The 23,353-nt window shown below is 37.1% G+C and overlaps 1 protein-coding gene across 1 annotated transcript in view; it reads right to left on the bottom strand.

Annotated features, from left to right (window-relative positions):
• Nucleotides 1-23,353, bottom strand: part of LOC116738136 (glypican-5-like) — a 174,283-nt gene that overhangs the window by 13,433 nt on the left and 137,497 nt on the right. The window contains exon 6 of the mRNA XM_032593620.1: nt 15,302-15,497. Coding sequence (XP_032449511.1) covers nt 15,302-15,497 — 196 coding nt within the window. The remainder of the gene's footprint in view (nt 1-15,301; nt 15,498-23,353) is intronic.

Raw genomic sequence — 23,353 nt, 5'->3', positions numbered from 1 at the left:
GGGCGCCTGGGTGGCTCAGTCAGTTAAGCATCTGCCTCTTGATTTCCGCTCAGGTCAAGAGTTCATGGTTGGTGAGATTGAGCCCCACCTTGGGCTCTGTGGTGACAGTGCTGATCCTGCTTGGTATTCTCTCTCTCCCTCTCTCTACCCTTCCCCCACTTGTGAGTACATGCACGCATGCCCTCTTTCTCTCTCTCTCTCTCTCTCCCAAAATAAATAAATAAACATTAAAAAAAAATAAAGTCTGGTTAAGAGATCATCACCCTTTTCTAGAATTTGTCAAAGACACTTCACACAAAGTTTACATGAGGTCACCTTAGTACCAAAATAATGGGGATAAACACCTGTATGAAGAACACAGAATTTCAGATAAAGTTGTCTCAAATTTCATCATTAGTACAACCATTCATTACAGGAAATGTGTTAAGAAGAAATGAATAGCCACTTAGAATACATTAACATATATTTGTATATCAAGCATCCAAAAACTAGTTTGCACCAAAAAGAAGCATCAATAATATACTGTGTTAATAATATATATCAAATATTTAGAATGAGGAGAGGTAATTACAAGTTCTGTCTATCATGCTGTATCAGATGCTTTTCACTTGATTATTTGAGGAAATACCAAGTGTTCTGAACATGTTGAGAAAAGCTGATTCTCCCTTTTAAATAATCTGTAAAAAAGCCTATCTAAAATAATACGCCACTTGCACATCACTCTTTCCCTTTTATAGTCCCGATTTTACAACAGAGAAATTATCTCATATCATTAACATGAGCTAGAATGTAGCTCATGAGGGTAGGTAGGAGCTTTGTTTGTTTGGTTCAAATCTGCACCCTCAGCAACCAGAAGAGGACCTGACACATACTAGGAACATAAGTATATTTATGTGAATGAATGTCTGTAAGCAAAAGTTAAGAGAAAGTAAACGAATGAATGAATAAGTTGAATATACCAAAGGAGTATCACTAACTTATGTTTAAAATACTGCTCTGAGACAAAGATTTTCTGTCCTTCCAAAATTTTCACAATGGAAGGAATTATGTTACTGTGTATTTTTAGTCCAAATTATCTGGAAAAACTATTCTCATTTTCTGCTTCTTCTTGACACATTCGGGAGGGAAATAAATTAGATTAGGTCCTAAAGGTTGGACACTTCTGATAGGATTAATCCCCCTTAAAAAGAAGAAACAAGAGTTCTCTCTCTCTCTCTTGTTTAGCCATGTGAGGACACAGTGACAAGGTGGTCCCCTGCAACCCAGGAAGAGAACCTTCACCAGCTATTGAATCTTCTGGCACTTTAATCTCGGGCTTCTCAGCCTCCAGAACTTTGAAAAATAAATGCTTGTTGTTTAAGCCACCATTAGCTCTAGTCTGTGGTGTGCTGAAGGTTGGAATTAATACGAAAAGAGGGAGAAGGCTGAGGTTTAGAAGGTTGAAAGTTTAGAAGGGAAGATCAGTTCAGTTTTGAGTATCTTAGGTTTCAATATCTACAGACACCAAACTGAACATGTCAAGTAGGCAGCTGAATACACAAGAGTGGGCTTTGTAAAAAAAAAAAAAAAAAAAAAGACAGATAACAAAGCAAATATGTTCATCAACAGCATATTGACATACCTGAAGGTGTAAGGCTGAATGAAATCACCAAGACTGCAAAGAGTGTGAGTCACTGGTTTTCAGCCAAAGGCCAGTTAGCCCCCCAGAGGACACTGGACAATGTCTGGAGACATGGTAAATGTCAAAGTTGAGGCATAAGGTGCTGGTAGCATCTAATAGATAGAAGCCAGGGACACTGCTAAACATCCTAAAATGCACAGGACAACCCCACAAAATAAAAAAAATTATCTGAACTCAATTGTCAGTAGCATCATGGCTGACAAACCCTGGTGCAAACAGAGAAAAGGACCGAGGCCTGAGCTCTCTGGTGCTTCAATATGAAGAGGGCAGAGAGAACCAACAAAGGAGATGGTGACCAGGCAACAAGCAAGGCAGGATGACAATGAGGAGTAGGTCGTAGCTGTAGAGCCACATGAAGAAGGGTACCAAGAAGCAGAGACAAATGAAAAGTGCTAAATGCTGATAGGTCAGTCAGGACGTTGCCTGAGGAATGACTGTTGAATTTGGCTATATGGAGGTCACTGGTGACATGAAAGAAAGCAGTTTGGTTGGTAGTGGTGGAACGCAGAAACTGCTTCTCAATGATCAGCAAAATTTGACTCATTTTCTAATCTACTTATTGCTGATCAGTCAATATAAACTTAAACTAAAACTCATATATGGTTATAACCCCACTATGGTTAATTGACTGTCCTCTGACCTCCTTCGCCAAATAAGCTATTATGTTACTACTGTTATTATCCAAATATTATTATTTATAAATATCATATTATATAGTATATATATATATGAGTTATATGTCATTTAGTAAACGAGCTTATTTTGCGTAATAAAACTAACTTATTATCCAGATAAGCTGGTAAACGTTTAGCAATCAGCTAAGACTATGGAGAGGAGCCTCGAATTGCAACAAGTACTAATCATGGTGGTGTAACAACTCTCTTTGTGGCAATTTTTAGCTAAAAATATAAAGTAAACTAGCTCTCAAAATTTGGGAAAATTTACCAACCAGCTCTTTCCAAGAGCTGGCTCCTACATTTTATATCTGTTTTACTTTGGAATCTGAATTCTTCCTCCTCTGTTCTATACCGGATTACACTCTATCCAGCCCATGGCTTACTCTCTCCGTTCTATGGTAATAGGTAATCTTCACAAAGCTGAGTTATCCTCTCTGCAATTTTTCAGTGAGTTTCTGTTTTACACAACTGACATAACTTCTGACATATTTCTGATGTAATTAATTCACCCTTCTCAATGACTACATCTAGGGGCACCTGGATGGTTTAGTTGGTGGAGTGCCCAACTCTTAATCTTGACTCAGGTCATGATATCACAGTTGGAGAGTTCACACCCCAGCATTGGGCTCTGAGCTGACAGCCCAGAGCCTGCTTGGAATTCTCTCTCCCCTTCTCTCTGCCCCTACCCCACTCGTGATCATGCTCTCTCCTCTCTCTCTCAAAATAAATAAATAAACTTAAAAATTTTTAAATAAATACATAACTACATTTATTCCAAGTGCCATAAATTCTAGATATGTTGGCTTTCCAGCATTGCATTAAGCTCTGTCTTTTGTTTTGAAAAGGTACCTGCCAAAAATGACTGTTGCATCTGTGGAGGAAATGATGACACTGAAAAAAATGTTTGTTGGATACATTTCCCCTTTTCTTAAATTCCTTTGCTCTATTGCCTATCTGCTTTCCACTGTAAAATACAGCATACTGAACCATACCAGCTAAAGCTAACATCGGTCTATTAACTGTTTAATGATTATGTACTCATTTCTTTTTTAGGGATAAACGCACAATGCATTTCAACCCAGGGTTTGTAAAGCAATACAGGTTTTTTTTTTCAATTTTGAATTTGACCCATGCTCTTTTAAGTAAAATCTCCTCACTATAATGCTTCCCATTATCCTATAGGAGAATAATTATAAAATTATTGGAAAACTTCTTAGAAACAATAATTCAGTAAATCCAGATACATTAAAATCTGCCTTTAGTTTTGGTCCTGTGGTGAAAATTGTGCTACACTAATTACAATGGTTGCTAAATAAATTTCAGTGCTTTGCTCCAACTAATAATTTACTAGACACATGACCAAGATGCTGATTAATATTCTTGGTATGTCAATATTCCTCACTGTTTTAACGACACTGCTGCTTAATTAATCTTGGCATAACCGCGTTCTACTAATAAATAGTGACAGGTAAGTTAGACAGGTAAAAATACATTTTAAAAATTACAATTAAAAGCATCTCCTACCCATAGATATTTTCCCAAAGAACATACAGATGGCCAACAGACACCTGAAAAGATGGTCAACATCACTAATCATCAGGGGAATGAAAGTCAAAACCACAATGAGATATCACCTCACACTGGTTAGAATAAGTAATATAAAAAAGACAAGAAATAACAAGTGGGGATGTGGAGAAGAGGGAAGTCTTATGCACTGTTGTGGGAATGTAAATTTGGGAAACCACTGTGGAAAACAGTATGAGGTTCCTCAAAAAATTAAAAATCAAAATACCATATAATGCAGTAATTCTACTGGGCAGTTACTCAAGGAATAGAAAAACATCAATGCAAAAAAGATATATGCACCCCATGTTTATTGCAGCATTACTTAAAATAGTTAAGATATGGGGGCTCCTGGGTTGGTTAAGTGTCCAACTTCAGTTCAGGTCATGAACTTACAGTCTGTGAGTTCAAGCCCTGCATCGGGCTCTGTGCTGACAGCTCAGAGCCTGGAGCCTGCTTTGGATTCTGTATCTCCCTCTCTCTCTGCCCCTCCTCAACTCGTGATCGCTCTCTGTCTCTGAAAAATAAACATTTTTAAACATTCTTTAAAATTCTTTAAAATAGCCAAAATATGGAAGCAACTGAAGAGTCCACCAACAGAAAAATGGATAAACTCATTGAAAAGGAAAAATACTATATGATTTTACTTACATGTGGAATCTATTAAGAAAAAATAGAAATGGGGAGCCTGGGTGGCTCAGTCAGGTGAGTATCCACCTTAGGCTCAGGTCGTGATCTCGTGGTCCATGACTTTGAGCTGTGCCTCAGGCTCTGTGCTGACAGCTCTGATCCTGGAGCCCACTTTGTATTCTGTGTCTCCTTCTCTCTCTCTCTACCCCTCCCCTGCTCTCACTGTCTCTCTCTCTCTCAAAGATAAATAAACATTAAAAAAATTTTAATTAAAAAAATAGAAACCAACACATAAATACAGAGCACTGGTGATTACCAGAGGGGGGAGAAGAATGGGGAGATGGGCAAAATGGGTACAGAGTGGGTGATTCAGACTTCCAGTTAAAGTATGAATAAGTCACAGTGATAAAAGGCACCTCGGGAATATGGTATTATAATAGTGTATGGTAACAAATGGTAGTTACACTTGTTTTGAATATAGCACAACTCTACAGAGTTGTTGAATCACTATATATACTCTTGAAACTAATGAAACATTGTGTGTCTACTATATTTCAATTTTAAAAAATAAAAAATAAAAATTAAAGGCAAAAGGTCAGCTCTCCCATATGTTTATACAATATAGACAATCCAGATGACTCCATTATAATATTCAGATGCCTTTTACTGTACAAAGTTGAAGTACCTGTGGCATTTGAGACTCCTCATTTGAGACTCCTACACATTAAAAAAAATTTTTTTAACATTTATTTATTTTTTAGACAAAGAGAATCAAAGTGTGAGTGAGGGAGGGGCAGAGAGAGGGAGAAAGACACAGAATCCGAAGTAGGCTCCAGGCTCCGAGCTGTCAGCACAGAGTCTTACACGGGGCTTGAACTCACGAGCTGTGAGATCATGACCTGAGCCAAAGTCAGGCGTTCAACCAACTGGGCCAACCAGGTGCTCCTGCACATTTTTTTTTCATGGTATATATTTCTCTGAGTTTCAGCATCACCAAAATATCCTCTCTCTACTGAAAAACATTATATTATAGTTAAAAATAATTGGGTGGAACATTGTCTTAAAATGAGATATTCATAATTTAAAAGTATTATTCCATAGATTACAGTTTACTAATTAAGAAGAAAGTACCATTAAAATGTAAAGACCTCAAAGATACCAAACCTGTTTGTGTGTATCATGAATAGCACGCTGTCAGTAATATAACAAATTGGCATAACGGTGCTGGTGTGATACAGTGAGTAACACAGATCATCTAGGCAGGATGCTTGTCAGGTATGTTCGACCTGAATCTAATCACGAGGAAATGGTTATGCAATCTATGTTGGAGTATATACTAGAAGGACAACTACACACAATAAAAATATCTACATTAACTAAAAAATTTGACATATGAGAGAATGTCCTATATAAATGGAGACAGAGGATAAATTATATCCAAATGGAATGCATTAATAATGACCAGATCCTAGATATTTTTTGAAAAATCTATATAGGACCTTTGTGATAGATGGGAAAATGAACTGGATAGACTGGAATATGAACTGTAGAGCAAATATTATTATAAACATTGTATTTAGTATATAATCATCTGGTTGTTACATTTGTCTTCTTGTTCTTACGTGATACAGATATCAAAGTTTTTAGGTAATAAAATGTTCAGAGTAAACTATTAAAAGTTAGCAATTTACTTTCAAATGTTTCTGAAGACTAAGAGGATGTGTGTGTGTGTGTATACAATTCATATATACGTGTATGTATATGCTTTATGTATATAAGTATATGAGTGTATAAATAAGTATATACATGGATTATATACACACATGGATATGAGGAAGAGAAAATATATGTGTATTATATTTATTATATATATATATATATATATATAGTGTACAGAGAAAGAGAGGGAAAATACAAATGTAGCAAAAATGACAGCAGTTGGTTAATCCAGACAAAGGAGATTTAATAGCCATTGTACTTCTGTAAGTTTGAAATTTTTAAATTTTTTTACTGTTTATTTTTGAGAGAGAGAAAGAAAGACAGACAGAGTGTGAGCAGGGGAGGGGCAGAGAGAGAGGGAGACACAGAATCCAAAGCAGGCTCCAGGCTCTGAGCTGTCAGCACAGAGTCCAACATGGGGATCGAACCCACCAACTGTGAGACCATGACCTGAGCTGAAGTGGGATGCTTAACCGACTGAGCCACCCAGGTACCCTTTTAAGTTTGAAATTTTTAAACAAAAGAATTATAGGAAAACAGTTATATCATTGCTACTTAGATTGATATATTTTTAGAGATTAAATAAGTAATTTTAAATGGCATGACTTTTTTCTGCCTAATCCATCCCATTTTCCAAACTACACTTGTTAAAAGAGAATAAAATTGTCTACCCAAACACACAACTTTTCACTCAGATGAAGATTTTTTGTCTAATAATTATTTTGACATCCAACTTTCAATCTTCAAACAAACAAAAACAAGACAATCTCAAATAAAATTTCCCCACAGTTTGAACGGATGAATGCTCTACTTTCCACCTACCAGGAGTGGCCTTTTTATTCCCTCATATTTAGTGACTTAAATAAATCCCATTTGATTTTACGGCAGGAAATGTTCTTCACCTCTGTTCACAGAGTTTCTATGATGTCTCTGGAAGCTATTGCTTTAAAGTACTTCCTATAAATTATATCCACGCCACGGACTACAACTTGTCCATCTGTGAAGAAATGATTGAAATATATTATCCTAAATTCTTTATTCAGAGTAATATACTAGTGCTTTTTCCCATTGGTGAGACATCAGATTTAAGGAAAATATAAGAAATCTAGCCTTTTATTTGACTGCATTAATCATTAAGTATGGATTTGCTACTTATTGACTTTGACAGGAATTTTAACACAGATACTTTATTTCTAGTTACTTTCTGAAGCAAGAAATGTTGGTTATAAATTTCCAGGGAAAAATTTTTTTAAAATTATTTCTTTTCTTACTGAAAACTAGTTGTTTTTGCCAATATCTAAACATCTCGATAGATTTTTATCTTTGGGGGACTCAGCGGTAGCCATGGCTAACACTGATAAATTAGGTACGTAAAATTAACATACGCCATTTGCTTTTGAATGATAAGGTCAGTATGATTAGAAAGTAGAGGGTTTTTCTTCTTTCTCTGTTACAAAATAGAAGTATATGACTGCCACCACTGGATGGCAACCAAAGATACAGAAACACTAGGAATGCTCCACAAACACAGCCTAAGGAGCCTTAGCATTTCGAATGGAATATAAGAAGATCTTACTAAATAAAATACATTAGCAAGAAAATAAACACGTATAACAGATTTTATGACTGTATAATCTAAAATATATTCTTTCAATAAATCATATTTTAATATAGTTTGAAAAAATTTTTGAAGTTAGTGATCTCATTCTTATTTATCTGGACTATCTCAGAGTCTAATAAACTTTTAAAAGTTTGGCTTCCAAGGTGCTCCTTTGATGGCACCTTCATTTAAGGGAAAGAGAAATGAAGAGCAATAAGGAGGTATTGTTTACAGCAGATTATTGAATGTGAGGTTGTCAAGCTGAGAAATCACAAGCTTTGGAAATGGGCAGAATTGGTTTTGACCCATAGTCCTGAAACGTAATGATTACGTGAACTGGAGTGGATTCTTCTTCCTATCTGTGCTTCCTCATATATAAAATGAGGAAAATATACCTACTTCATAAGGTTGGTAAAAGGGGAAAAAATGAACTAATTTAGGCAAAGGTGTCTATTACTGTGTCTGGCATACAGCAGACACAAAACGAATGATAGCAATTACTTATTCTATGATACAAATGGATGAGTTTTGTTTATATTTAACTCCATCACAAGCAAACTGATCCACATAATACTTTTCATTTATTCTACCTGTGTCATGCTATCCTAAAGAATTCCTTAAAATAAAATGTTAGTCTTGGGATGCCTGTGTGGCTCAGTTGGTTAAGCATCCGACTTTGATTCAGGTCATGATCTTATGGTTCGGTGGTTTGAGCCTGCATTGGGTTCTGTGCTGACAGCTCGGAGCCTGGAGCCTGCTTCTTTGGATTCTGTGTCTTCCTCTCTCTCTCTCTCTCTCTCTGCCCCTCTCCCACGCACACTATGTTTCTCTCTCTCTCTCTCTCTCTCTTTCTCTCTCTCTCAAAAATAAACATTAAAAAATTTTTTTTAAGTTAGACTTGTGTAGTGAGTATTAAACTAAATCATTTCTGTGTCTTTCCTATAGAATGGTGACTGCACCAAAACATCCTCCGTATAGCATATGCATGGTCTTAGGTACAGCATGTTGCTTTGCTGACCTCTTTAGGTATAGTTCCTTTAAGTTGCTTTGCTGACCTCTTTAGGTATAGTTCCTTTAAATTTGAGGTAGTGTTGGACAAGCAAATCCAGCTTCAAAGTGACAATTAGCCAGGCTGTTGTGACAAGCATGCTTTCCCATAAGAACCAGTGGCAGATCAACCTGAATGACAACCAGGGTCATGCCAACAAATGACTATGGAAATAGAATCACCATGCTGCCGTCATTAAATCATGCACAGGCACCACAATTACAGGCTATAGCACAACAACTAGAAGACAAAACTAAAAAGTTTTATACCTTCAAATATTAGGGAAATTCCTCTCCCCCTTAAAGTAATGCCATACTTTACTTTCTTTCTATACTCTTCGCTTCCAGTTTTGTTTTGTTTTTTTTTTTTTTTTTTAACGATTCTTGCTCTTCAACTGGGACTGACAGAAGATTAGGGGCATGGGGTGGGGAAAGAGCTATATGTTGACCAAGAATAAGAAGACTTGTATGTTTCTCTCATTCAAAACAAACAAACAAAAAGGATTCAATTTTTCTTTTTTTTTTAATGTTTATTTATTTTGAGACAGAGAGAGAGAGAGAGAGAGCATGAACGGGGAGGGTCAGAGAGAGAGGGAGACACAGAATCTGAAGCAGGCTCCAGGCTCTGAGCTGTCAGCACAGAGCCCGACGCGGGGCTCGAACTCACGGACCGTGAGATCATGACCTGAGCCGAAGTCGGACGCTTAACCGACTGAGCCACCCAGGTGCCACAAGGATTCGATTTTTCTAACATTTATTCTATTTGTGGCATTGACCTGGGAACAAAAGCAATGTTTCATTATAAACTTACTAAAATTTAAGATGAAACTAAACAATGAAATTGTATGTAACTAATCAAGTAAAAATTTCGCTAGAAAAAATATAATATATGTAATTTGATCTATTTACTCTTGTTCAACTCCAGAGCTGAATTTTACTACAAACACCCCTAAATAGTAACTTTGATATTTTAACAAATCTCTACAACATGCACTGACTTCAAGTCCCCAGACTAGTATTGGTTAAACAATGATGTATACTACAGAGTTTCTGAAACAAGAAGCTTAAGAAAGAACAGAGGTAAGAAAAATGTAAAAAGTAACAAATTTCAAAATATAATGAAAAGTGCAAAAGTAGAAGAACATATAAGGTACAGAATTAGTACAAGAAGGAAGAAAGATCTAGAAAAGATTCTCCGAGGAATCATCTTGTAACGCAGGTGCTGAAGGAGAAACAGGATATTTTTAAGAAAGGCAAGGGGGGAAAGGACATGTCTGACAGAGGAATAGCACACTCAAAGTCATGGGGCACGAAACCAAATGGTGTATGTGGGAAATTATAATTAGTTATGCAGTGATTGAGTATAAAGTTCGTGTGGCAGATGAAAAGAGCAGGGCGTGAGGTTTGAGACAAATATAAGTAGACACTAGATCTTGGAGGGCCTTTTGGTTTATATACTTTATTAAATTGGCCATTCAGCCACATTTTAGTAATATTAACACTATCTGTATTCCTGGAGATTTTGCTCTGTTTTGCCCTGTAAGACATTGTGAAAAGAAAGGAAATACTAATTTGGTCACCTAGTGAGGTGTTTCATAGCCAAGGCACATTTTGTTTACTAATAATCCTTGAAATCTTCCAAGAAAATCTTGTTGGGGACTATGATGGAGAGAGGTGGGTATCTGAGATGATGCTTTTAGCTGTCCTTACAATTTGAAGAGCACTTGGGGCATCTCTAGGAGGGGAGGTTCCTGAAACTCCACTGGGGGCAGGGCTATTTACCAGACTTTCTGAGGAGCTCCACAAAGACAGTCTACTGTGGGATGGACACAGATGGAGTCCCTGAACTCCTAAGAGTTAAACATGTACCACTGCAAGATGTTACTGTGAAGAGGAAGTCACCTGACCAAACCTTGAAACTGTCTTGAGGGAAGGGAATTTCAGTAAGTTCTTTTAGATAAGTGATGCAGAATGAGGATGCTGAGGAAAACAAAAGGCAAGAAGCATAAAGTGCAGTTCCACGGATAGAATAACAAGCAAATAGAATTTTCAGGTTTCTGCCTAAGACCTGAATGGGCTCAAGATCCAGATGCATCAAGTTAATTTCTTATTAAATATAAAATAAAGTTTGTATAAAGCCTGAAATTTAAGAAATACGCCAACAACTTTACAGCCATCACAGAACAGAATTGTACCTACACATTTAAGTAATGAGTTAAAAAATTAATTCTGGGCTTGGCCGTTGATATTTCATGATCTTCTGTCATTTCCACATAATACGGATTCACGTTTCTATGTGACTTCACATTAAATAGCTCTACTCTACCCATACAACAAGATGAAAGGGTTCACTGTATTTTGCTTCAGATCATAACATTCCCCGAACGTAATAGTATAACTAATAACAGAAGCAGCAAACTTCTTTTTCTAACAGTGGATACTAGTTCAAAGAAGAGAAATCAACAAAGGGTACAAGAAGAAAAAAATACATAAACAACAATTTTGCTGTAGATAACATACTCTCATTAAATGATAATTAAGAACAGGGAACATGCCTCTTAAATGAAAATGACAAATAATAAAAGTGTCTTAATTCAGTATTATCCAGTAAAGACACAGGGCTGGTGGAGGAGGAAGAAAGGAAATGCCCCAAAAATGAGAAAGTAAAAGATTTGTTTATAGGATAATAAATTATCCACAGTCCTCGTGGTTAAAGGTTACCAGGAAGGCCTTTAAAAGCAATTTTATTGGGCAGTTACACATTATAATGTCAAAGTAGGTGTGTGTTGGCAGGAACTAAAAAGAGCTTTGAAGGATTATGGAGAGAGGTTTAATTATTTTCTGATGGTTGCATGAGGCGTATTTTTAACACTGCACTGAGATTTGACCAGTAACCTAGACTTCAACACCGCCTTATTACTCACTTATTACTCACAAGCACTTGAAAAATATTCAGACTTTCAGTGCAGACATCTACTGTGCTGTTTCTTGAATGAAAAAATACACCAGTTAGTCTCGTATCTATTCATTCAGTTGCTCATCACTGACGCATGCAATTTATTAGGAACTGGCCCCACAGCGTAACAGTGGAAATAGCATGAGATCTGGCATCACTTCCAGTTTTAGCTCTCCTACTTACTGCAGACAGCATCTTGCATCTGTGACTTAATGTCTCCAATTCTTACTTGCTCTTACTGAAAACCAGAGATCATCATAACATCTCCTTAATAGGTATTAATGGGAGATAATACAAAATCCTTAGTTATACCCTGGCTTCGAGTAAGGAGCATTGCTCTCTAATATTGATGTGGAAACTGTCTCCTCAGATATTACAAGGTTGTACAAACAAACAAGGTCACATAAACTTAATCTCCACCCTAATGACCACTGCCTGAAGAAAGGTGGATCTGAACTTCCTAAAGAGCTCTTGAAATCAGATGTTTCTGAGAACCCCCAAAAGGTGTCCCAGAAGACTGTCCCTGGTCACACAGGCAAAAAAGCCACTATACCAGCAATACTGCTGCACCCAGCATCATGGTCCCCACCGGGAAACATAATCTCAGCTTCCTCAGGTCCACCACTGATCTTTTAGGTGTTTTTTAAGTGTTATCACGGATATATGAATGCTCAGCAGCCCGAAAACTGTCAGGTGGTCTGAGGTGTTTTGTGGAAGTGTCCCTCACTCCCATATTTCCATACACAATGGGGAATGAGCTGGGAAATAAATTTGAGGGGCAGACACCAAGGTGCCCCTGAACTTGAACCACTTCTCTTTCTACAGGGCTCGTTGTGCATGTTCCTTCTTAGATCTAGATGATTCTTCCTATAAATAGAGTCCCAGCCACCCATGCTCCCAGTTTCACTTTGCCAGATATACCTGAATCTCACTTAGATGAAACCTGGGGCTCTTGCTCATGGAACAGTCTAATGAATGAAGTAGACATCTAAGCAAGCGATTAATGTACGTCTCAGGCAAACGCTATCACAGCGACATATAGGAAGCATAAGGAGCCCTAGAGAATAAAATGACTGATTGATCAGTCCTTATAAAAACATAAAATTACCTCTTTATTTTGAAGGGTTGGGGAAATTCCAAGAATGAAAGGCTTGCCCCAAACCACATTGATGTGAAAGAGTTGATTTGATATGCCTCGATTGGAGAAGTGGTGGACAGAGTAGAAAGAGATAAGTCTAGAGGCAGAGAGAAAATTCACACTGTGAAAGGGTTTATAGGCAAGGAATTGCATTGTTGATTTATGGATTCATGAGGAAGGTAGCAGGTGGATGGACTAGGAGTCTATTACATAAATCTGGTTGGGGGATGGGGGGTCTGAGTGCAACAGGAATGCTGGTAGAATGGAGATACCAATCCAAGAATTATAGGAGGAATACAACTGCATGTTAAACTCCCACTCAGTACTATATTTCTGTATATATTTCCTGATCAGTGTATTTGTGGAAAGTCACACATTATGACAATTTAAAGTCCAAACAAAGAGAAATGTAACATTACTTACAACTCAAATGCTAGAGAAGTATTCAGCTTAAGAAAATAACCCTTAATTTAGTCCCACGTCTGGCAGTAAGATGTAAGGCAGAAGTAATTTTTCCATATTTTAAATAGATTTTTAAAATTTGTTTCATTGGAACTATAATATACACCCATTCTTAGTGATATACACAGTAATGAAACCCAAAGCTTTTCAAGAATCACCTTCATAGGTTACTGCCAGGTTATGGAATGTATCAGAATAAACATGTTTAAAACTTGGGTTACAATAAGATCTATGATAGAAAATGATATACTAAATACCTGTTTTCCACCTGATAAACTATTGGGACTACATCGACATAAAAAGCTTTTGCACAGCAAAGGAAACTATCAACAAAACAAAAAGTCAACCAACTGAACAGGAGAAGATATCTACAAATGATATATCTGTTAAGAGGTTAATATCCAAAATATATAAAGAACTCATACAACTCAACATCAAAAAAAAAACAAATAATCTGATTTTAAAATGGGCAGAGGACCTGAATAAACATTTTTCCAAAGAAGACATACAGATGGCCAAAGACACATGAAAAGACGCTCAACATCATTAATCATCAGGAAAATACAAATCAAAACCACAAGGAGATATCATCTCACACCTGTCAGAATGGCTAAAATGAAGACAAGAAACAACAAGTGTTGGTGAGGATGTGAAGAGACAGGAACCCTTGTGCACTGTTGGTGGGAATGTAAATTGGTACAGTCACTGTGGAAAACAGTATACAGGGTCGTCAAAAGTTAAGAAAAAATAAAAATACTTTATGATCCAATAATTTCACTATTGGGTATTTACCTAGGGAAAACAAAAACACTAAGTCAAAAAGATATAGGCACCCTTATGTTTACATAAGGAGGGAGATACAGGCCTCCAGTTATGGAACGAGTAAGTCACGGGAATAAAAAGTAGCGCATAAGGAATAGTCAATGATATTGTAATAGTGATGTGATGGGACAGACGGTAGCCATACTTGTGATGAACATAACATACTGTATAAACTTGTCAAATTCCTAAGTTGGACACCTGAAACTAATGTAACACTGGGGTCATCTATATTCAATATTAAAAAAAAAGAACTGACAATTACAAAAATTATGCTTTATAGATTTATAGCATGTTGTTTATACTGCATTTTAAAGAACTTCCTTTGGAAAGCAGAATGAGAATGAGAATTTCTGCAGGTTGGCAACACCGCCTACTGTCTGCTTGCTACTTCCTTATAATTGTGGGCTGTGATCCAGGGTTGAACACAGAGGGCAGTTTAAGAGTAGTACCACAATAGCAGGCCTTTTTCCCGGCGGTATATGCAAAGGAATTAATCTTAGAATGCTATTTTAAAATATCTCAAATAAATAAATTATTTCAAATATCACATATTTTATGTAGACTAAAATAGAGGTGATAATCTGAATTTTTCACAGTTTTTGGCATTAATTTGAGGTAGATGTAATTTGGCTTACAAGGATGTTTAACTCTTCAGCTTCGTCTCTCATTACCACCCCCTTTCTGCCATCTCCTTCCCACCTTCTAACTCAGTCCCACACTCATCACGCTGCTCTTTATCCAGAAGCCCTTTCCCCCCTGTGCCTTCAGAGCTGGGGGTTTCTCTGCATAAAATTCTCTTCTCTTACCTTTTCATCTAGCTGACTCCTACTTACCCTGCAGGTCTCCGTGAAAATCAATCAGGCTCCTCAGGAGGAGATTCTTGTTGAAGAGATCTACTGGAGAAGGTGCTGTCAGGTAGAGGGGAGAGAGGGACCCAGGACGGAGCCAAGATAAATGTTATGCAAGAATGGGGTCTCGATGTGGGGTTAACTTCCTCTGAACCCACCAGGAAGCAGTGGGGCACAGACTGCAGCAGGAAGTTGCTTCCACCTGGAGGCAATGATGCTGCTCCATGGACCTCAGTCATTACCTCATGATTGGGGCCTGGGGAGGGGGTCTGAGAGCAGCACATGCACTCTGAGCCAGGTGGCAATCCTGTGGAGAAGGTGCCAGCTGGGGGTTGTTGACAAACACTTCCAGAACTAGAGAAATGAGTGTGAGGCAGGTCAAGAAGAGGGTGGGGTATAGAGGGACCCGCAGAAACATCAGATCCCTTTCTGCCTGACTTGTGGGTGCCTTGTCAGCGTACTCCCCCAGCACCCTGAGCGTCACTCTCCCAACACTCACTAAGGCTTCCACAAGTGCCGCCACTCTCAAGAAGGCAGGGATCACTTCTGTGCATTTTTTTTTTTCAACGTTTATTTATTTTTGGGACAGAGAGAGACAGAGCATGAACGGGGGAGGGGCAGAGAGAGAGGGAGACACAGAATCGGAAACAGGCTCCAGGCTCCGAGCCATCAGCCCAGAGCCCGACGCGGGGCTCGAACTCACGGACCGCGAGATCGTGACCTGGCTGAAGTCGGACGCCTAACCGACTGCGCCACCCAGGCGCCCCACTTCTGTGCATTTTTAATGGACACACAGTAGATACCACATAAATATTTGTCAAACAACCTTCAACAGAGCCTCACACACAGTAGGCACTGTATAAGTATTTGTCAGATACGATTCAGTAGAGAGAAAGCTAAAATCCCCTAACAGAAATTTTTAAATAGGGAACTTCTTTTGAAGCAGCTTACACTGCTCACCAAGTCAAGTTACTTATACTCATTTGTATGCAGTTAGAAATCATCTGCCTCATCAAAATAGACAAGAGACAGATTCTTGACTTCCACATCCTCTGAGAACGCTCTGGACAGGTGGGATTTCTCTCCATACTGTACCACCCATAAGCTGCTCTTTAATTTCTTTTGAATTAAAACTAAACAGTTTGTTTAGTTGGTGAAATCTTTATGAAGCTGAAACAATTTGTCATCTGGGCTGTTAGAAAACTTCTAGAGAGGAAAGCAATACATTTGCAAGTAAAATGAACAGGAAACTGCTAATTAGGCATCCCAAAACAACCATGTGTTTTCCCAGGAACGGCATTAAAAATTTTTTAAAGATAAGTAAATAATAAAAATAATAATAAAGTTTGTTGGTGAATAGTTCCCAAAAGACACGCATTAAAAAGCATGATAAATTATGTCGATATACGCACTAATGGATCAGGTTTGTGCGTGCCTCTTGAGGCGGGCTATGTGGATTTGGATTGAGTCCCAAAGAGAAGCTGACTTACATCTTGCATGAATAAATTTCTAATTAGCTGCCCAGTCCTGAAGCTTTTACAATCTAGAGATAGTTTAATCTGAGGGTCTGGGCCAGGGATAGAAATTGTGGCCAGAGAATATTTAAAAATTGTAGAACCAGTTGATATTGAAAACACCATGTTCCAGACAGAAATCTTCATCCAAAATACATACACTAAAAATTATATATATATCGGGGCGCGTGGGTGGCTCAGTCTTAGGTTAAGCGGCCAACTTCGGCTCAGGTCATGATTTTGCAGTCCGTGAGTCCAAGCCCTGCGTCGGGCTCTGTGCTGACAGCTCAGAGCCTGGAGCCTGTTTCAGATTCTGTGTCTCCCTCTCTCTGACCCTCCCCCGTTCATGCTCTGTCTCTCTCTGTCTCAAAAATAAATAAACGTTTAAAAAAATTTTTTTAATTATATATAAATATTCAACCTTGTGTAGAGATGATCTGTTTCATTCCTAACATTTCTTTTAAATTAAATAATACCATCATTAATAAATCATGAGTTTCCCTTCCAGACATTTTGTTTCTGCAGATATAATACTAAGAACAAGTGTGATTGATATCAACCTTATATTTATTTGCAGTTACTCAGCAGTCTATTATGGTCAGTATTTAGAAACCCCAAAATACCCATTATAATGCAAAACTCTATATATTGTATTCTGTATATTTGCATGAAAAAGCAGTGATTTTCAAAGCCTTTCCTCCTGAGCACTGCTACAGATCCAAATGTGGCTTAAATAATTAATTTCCACCGGTGATACTAAATATCTAAGAAGGATTCAATCAATGCTTTTCTTCCAGAATATGCGATACTTAAAATTCTGGCTGTGTAAAGTCTTCAGCCATCTGATATGCAAAATTCATTATGCAGAAGGCGGACTGTATATCAAAATTGAATTCTATCAGATACCAAGTCTGCTCTAAAATCTTTATCCAAACAAGAATGACATCATTTCTACAGTAAGATTTATCACTTCCTGATATCTAAACTTCCTTAGGAGGTAAATAGGTTCTTTCCTATGTTACAAGTCTAAAATCATAGGACAAAAAGATAATTATTAAAAAAAAATTTATGATGCCCTAACACAACAGTTCTCACACTTGATTGGTCATCAGAATCATCTGGAAAGCTCAGATTCCTGGGCCCCAACCCAGTGTTTCTGATTTAATAAAGGTCTGGGGCGGGGGCCAAAAAATTGGAGAGTTAAATGCACTAAATACTCAGTACATTAAAAATATATATATATCTGGGGTGCCTGGGTGGCTCATTTGGTTAGGCGTATGACTTTGGCTCAGGTCATGATCTCACGGTTCATGAGTTTGAGGGGCTCTGTGCTGACAGCTCAGAGCCTGGAGCCTGCTTCAGATTCTGTGTCTCCCTCTCTTTCTGTCCCTCCCCCACTCACGCTCTGTCTCTCTCCATCTCCCAAAAGTGAATAAATGTTAAAAAAATTAAATATATATATATATGCATATATATACATATATATGTATATATATACGTATATGCATATATATGTATACACACATATATATGTATACACACACACATATATATATGTGTATATATATCTCCTACATCTTCTTCAAGGTGAGGTCTTATAATATAATTCGTGTCTCTCTTAAACATCTTTCTTCCTTACTAATGCATTGGGTAACAGGAAGGAAAAGAACCCTTTCTTCTTGAGAAATTAATTAGATGAAATTAAAAAAAAAAAAAACAATTTCTTTAGGGAAAAGGAAAGTGCTTAGATAAAAATAATAAGGCAAGCCAATATATAAATTTCAGAAGATAAAAGCAAATGTATAATCAATTATGTATTGGAAAATAGCATTCCTGAATATATAGTTTTGTATAAAGAAACTTCGATAAAAATGTATAATTCTTTCCAATTGCCAAATGTCATCACATGCCTTTTCCGTATCTGGGATTAACTTAATTTTTTTATCATTTCACTTACATGCTCCCCATATATCAATTTCCAGTGTGAAGATTATGCCACATCTCTCTTCCATTTTACTTTAAACTATCATAAACCATACACTTGATAAATTTATTTGCTCCGGTTTGGAATTGCAGGAACTGTAATAAAATAACCAAACGGGCAAGATAAGCCCTCACTACCAATCACAATGTTCTCTCCTTATCTCTATGCAACCGATCTTACTCCAACAGGGCTGCTCAACAGAAGTAGTATTGACTGGGGGGCTTATAAACAACACACATTTATTTCTCACAGTCCTGTTGGCTGGGAAGTCCAAGATCAAGGTGCCAACAAATGCAGTGTCTGCTGAGAGGTCAAGTCCTGATTCACAGTCATCTTTTCACGGTGTCCTCACAGGGGAAGGAGTGAGGGATCTCTCTGGGGTCTCTTATCAAAGCGTTAATCCCATTATTTTTTATAAATATGTTTTTTAAGTTTATTTATTTATTTTGATAGAGAGTGAGCAGGGAGGGGCAGAGAGGAACAGACAATCCCAAGCAGGCTTTGCACTGACAGACACAGGGCTCAATTCCAAGAACCATGAGATCATGACCTGAGCCAAAATCAAGAGTCAGAGGCTTAACAGACTGAGCCACGCAGGAGCCCCAGCAGTAATCCTCCCCAAATCCTTACTTCCTAATACCATGGCGCTGGAGGTTAGGTTTCAACACATGAATTTGGGAGGGACACATTCAGTCCATAACACACCTTCCTATCCAGGGTGTGAGATGTGAGAACTAGGTTGAGTTTGGGTTCTATTCAGTTAGTCGGGAGAGCAGTGTTCAGGCAATCCTAATCTGCCCCCAACTCTTTTTAATCTCCAAACCACTGGTTTGACCTTTAATGAAGTAGTTACCAGTTTCTCCCCTGTTTCATGCAATTTGTTTCTCAAATACTTCTAAGCCTTACACTGAAAAAACATTTAGAAAACTTTTATTTGCTTTTATTTTATTTGCCAATTTACTTTTATTTTATTTGATGCATGGGCTTTTCAAGATATTGTCTTAAGACATCTTTCTGTATTTCAGAAAGACAGATAATTTTCCTTTAATATTTACATGGATAATTTTACTTTTTAATTGGTTTATTTTTGGAACAGGACTGAAGGTACAAGGTAAATAAATTACAAAAACACATGGAATTATGAGCAATCATTTTTTTCTTCCTATACATATCCTTCACTCATCTTCTTCTCTATTTCCTAGAGAAATATTTATGAGAAATATTTCTCTATTTCCTAGAGAAATATGTATGGCTACCTCTTTCTTTTAAAAAAAATCTAAGTTATATTCCATTTTTGAATATACCATTAATTATTTCCCTATCAACAGACATGTTGGTTATCCATACCTTATGCTACCATAAACTATGTGCAATGCATGCTCTTTTGTTTACATATATTAGTAAATCTCGGGATAAATTCCTAAATGTTAAACAGCTGATTCAAAGGTCATGTGCATTTGAAATATTGACAGATGTTGTCCAATTGCCCTTCAAAGATGTAGAAATAATGGCCCCTCCTATTGGGGGACTGACATACCTGTTTCTCCACACTTTGGTCATTGCAGTGAATTATCAAATTTAATTATCTTTATTATCATAAGTGAAAAAACAAATTTTTTTTTTAAATTTTTTTTTCAACATTTATTTGTTTTTGGGACAGAGAGAGACAGAGCATGAACGGGGGAGGGGCAGAGAGAGAGGGAGACACAGAATCGGAAACAGGCTCCAGGCTCTGAGCCATCAGCCCAGAGCCCGACGCGGGGCTCGAACTCACGGACCGCGAGATCGTGACCTGGCTGAAGTCGGCCGCTTAACCGACTGCGCCACCCAGGCGCCCCGAAAAAACAAATTTTTAAATTTAATTTGCTTTTATTTAGTGTTGGAAATTCTTTAATTTAATTTGTAGGTTGAGCGTGTTTTTTTTTTTTTCATATGTTTAAGAGTCCCTGATAAGTTTCTATAATCTATCTGTTCATGTACTTTGTCCACTCTTCTATTAGATTTTTTTGTGCTGTTTTAATTCATTTGAGGAAGCACTTCATTTCAGGGGGCAGGGGGAGTCTCTCTGTGATATATGTTGTGTACGTTGTAGCCCCAGTGTGGTTATATACTTGTAGTTTCCTTGTAGTATAATATTGCTCTGCAAACAAGACTTACATTTCCCCGATAACACAAATGTGAAAGATTTTCATTCACTGTGGATAACTTCTTATTCCTTAGAGGTGCATGTGTTATTCCTCTTTTTCATTTTTCTTCTCTCACATATAACCATGCACAGATTGGCCAATATAAACCAGTAGGATTGTGTTGGTTTTCTCTCAGCTTTATATCCAAAATTACTCTCCATGAAGCATCCAAATTGTAGCTGCCTTGGCTTGATTATCTGCAATGACTTCTCAGAGCACCTAGAATAACACGCAAGCTTCTCCCCTGGCCTATGTGATCAGACACCTGTCCCATCTACAATCTCCTTACAGAAAATCCTTACACATCTTTCCTGTCTCTTTGTTCCACACATGCTGATTTTCCTTCTGTCCCTCAGACACATGGACATAATATTCTCTCTACTTGGAAACACAAGATCTTCCTACATTCTCAGCTCAAATATGTTCTCCAGAGAAGTTTTCTCTAGAGATTTAATGGAACACAGTGTCCTTCACAGCCACCTGTTCTACAGGTGTTCTAGATTTTAAGTAAAGCAAATCAACTCCATGGTGTGGGTGGGCCTGTTCAATCAGCTGAAAAGCTTAAGAGAAAAACTGAGGTCTCCAGAAGAGGAAGGAATTCTACCTCCAGATGGCTTCTGGACTCAAGACCAAGATATCAACTTCTGCCAGAATTGCCAGCCCACCGGCCTGCCTTACAGATATAAGAATCACCAGTCTCCACAATTGCGTGAGCCAATTCCTTAAAATCCCTTTATATAGATGATAGACAATAGACAAGTGATAGGTAGAAAGAAAGAAAGAAAGAAAGAAAGAAAGAAAGAAAGAAAGAAAGAAAGAAAGAAAGAAAGAAAGAAACTACTGATATCATTCGTTCTATTTCTCTGGAGAACCCTATTACATCCAATAAGTTACCACATGCCCATCACATAAAAAGCCCAATCACTGCAGGTTTCATGTTTATTCTGTGGCTCCTTCTATCCCACAGAGCATCACATTTTACCTCTAAACAAATATGTATCCCAAATGAGAAGTGTGACTTCAAATTAGATGGCAGTGACTCAATTCCGAACCAATAGCAGCATACATGTTTTTACTACTTTGCATTATATTTAAATAGTCCATGCTAACTAAAAGATATTAATTTTGCTTGATGCAGAATAATTTAAATATATCACCTGAAATGCTGTTGATTTAATGATCCAATATACCTAAAAATGCCTAGATTTTGTCTATAATAATCCATAAAGGAACTCATATTACATCTATGGACATAATTGGTATTTCGTATTTAATTTGTATAAAATTTATAGGAAAATGTATTTATATCATAACACATCATGTATTAAAACCTTACCGACTAACAGTCTTCAGTTTACAGAAAAGGAAGGCTTTCTTGCTGTCAGAACTGCATAGAATGGGGAAAAGAAACGTGTAGTAACTCACCAGTTCAGGTTAAAGTTTGGCTGATACTAACAGAGGAAATTCAAGAAATATATTGTATTTCTTAACACGTCAATTTCATTTTTCATATTATAATAATATCGGCATCATAAAAAATTTAAGCACTACCTTGAAGTGTATAGAAAACAAAATTTTCTTATTTGTATTTCCCCTTCTCCCAATCATTTCTTAGAGTTTTGTTCTATATAGGATGGACTAATTTTGATGCTACTTTCTAAACTTGAGATTCATTTCCTTCATTATTGTGAGTCTTCGGTGTCTATTCAATATCTAAAAGATTTATAACTTGACCTCGTTGTGGCTGCCACTGTATATAAAACTGATTAAAAATAAACTTTGCCTAGGTTATACAAACACTCAAAAATTTGCATTCATCTATTTCCCTAGGAGAACTAAACAACAACAAAAATATTAAAACATTTGCTCATTTCAGTATAGTTAGGAGAAAAAGAAATCTTCAGAACAATGAAATAAATATTCAGGCAAGTCAAAATATAAAGGTCAATATTCTTCAAATGTTACATTCATTAAGGTGTAAGTAAGTTCAAATTAGATTTTGGAAACCCATTTCAATAATATCTAACAAAACTTATATATTTGTCTTGAAGAATGCATCCGAAAATAAGGATTTTGTTGGCTGGGCAATAAAATGTTCTGATAACTGATGAGATGCCCTAATAAAATTTATGAGACTATCCTGGAGCCTATTTGAAAAAGAAAGTATTAAGAATAAGTGACTGGTCTCTTTCATCTCTCCTCTGGCGTTTTATTTTAAAATATAATAAATCATTCACTGATGAATTTATATGCTATGTTGTGGAAATAGGACTAGACTAAGAAAAACTATGTTCCCTCTTTGTAGTTTAGCAAACTTATGCCTATTTTACTGAAGAGGGAATAGTTTTTCACCTGTAAGCTCAATATGAAAATGAAGGATAACTAAGGAACTGTTCTGGCTAACGTAGGAATAGGCATCCTGGAGGCCTTTCAGATTGCCGCTGTTTTGCAATAACACAATCTGGAAGTCACAAGTCTATGGAACTGTGATGAAATCCGTAACCCCAAAGAGATAACAACTTCTGT

Source organism: Lynx canadensis, chromosome A1 (genome assembly GCF_007474595.2).
Source record: "Lynx canadensis isolate LIC74 chromosome A1, mLynCan4.pri.v2, whole genome shotgun sequence".
NCBI lineage: Eukaryota > Metazoa > Chordata > Mammalia > Carnivora > Felidae > Lynx > Lynx canadensis.
This window is presented reverse-complemented; position numbering and strand designations above follow the sequence as displayed.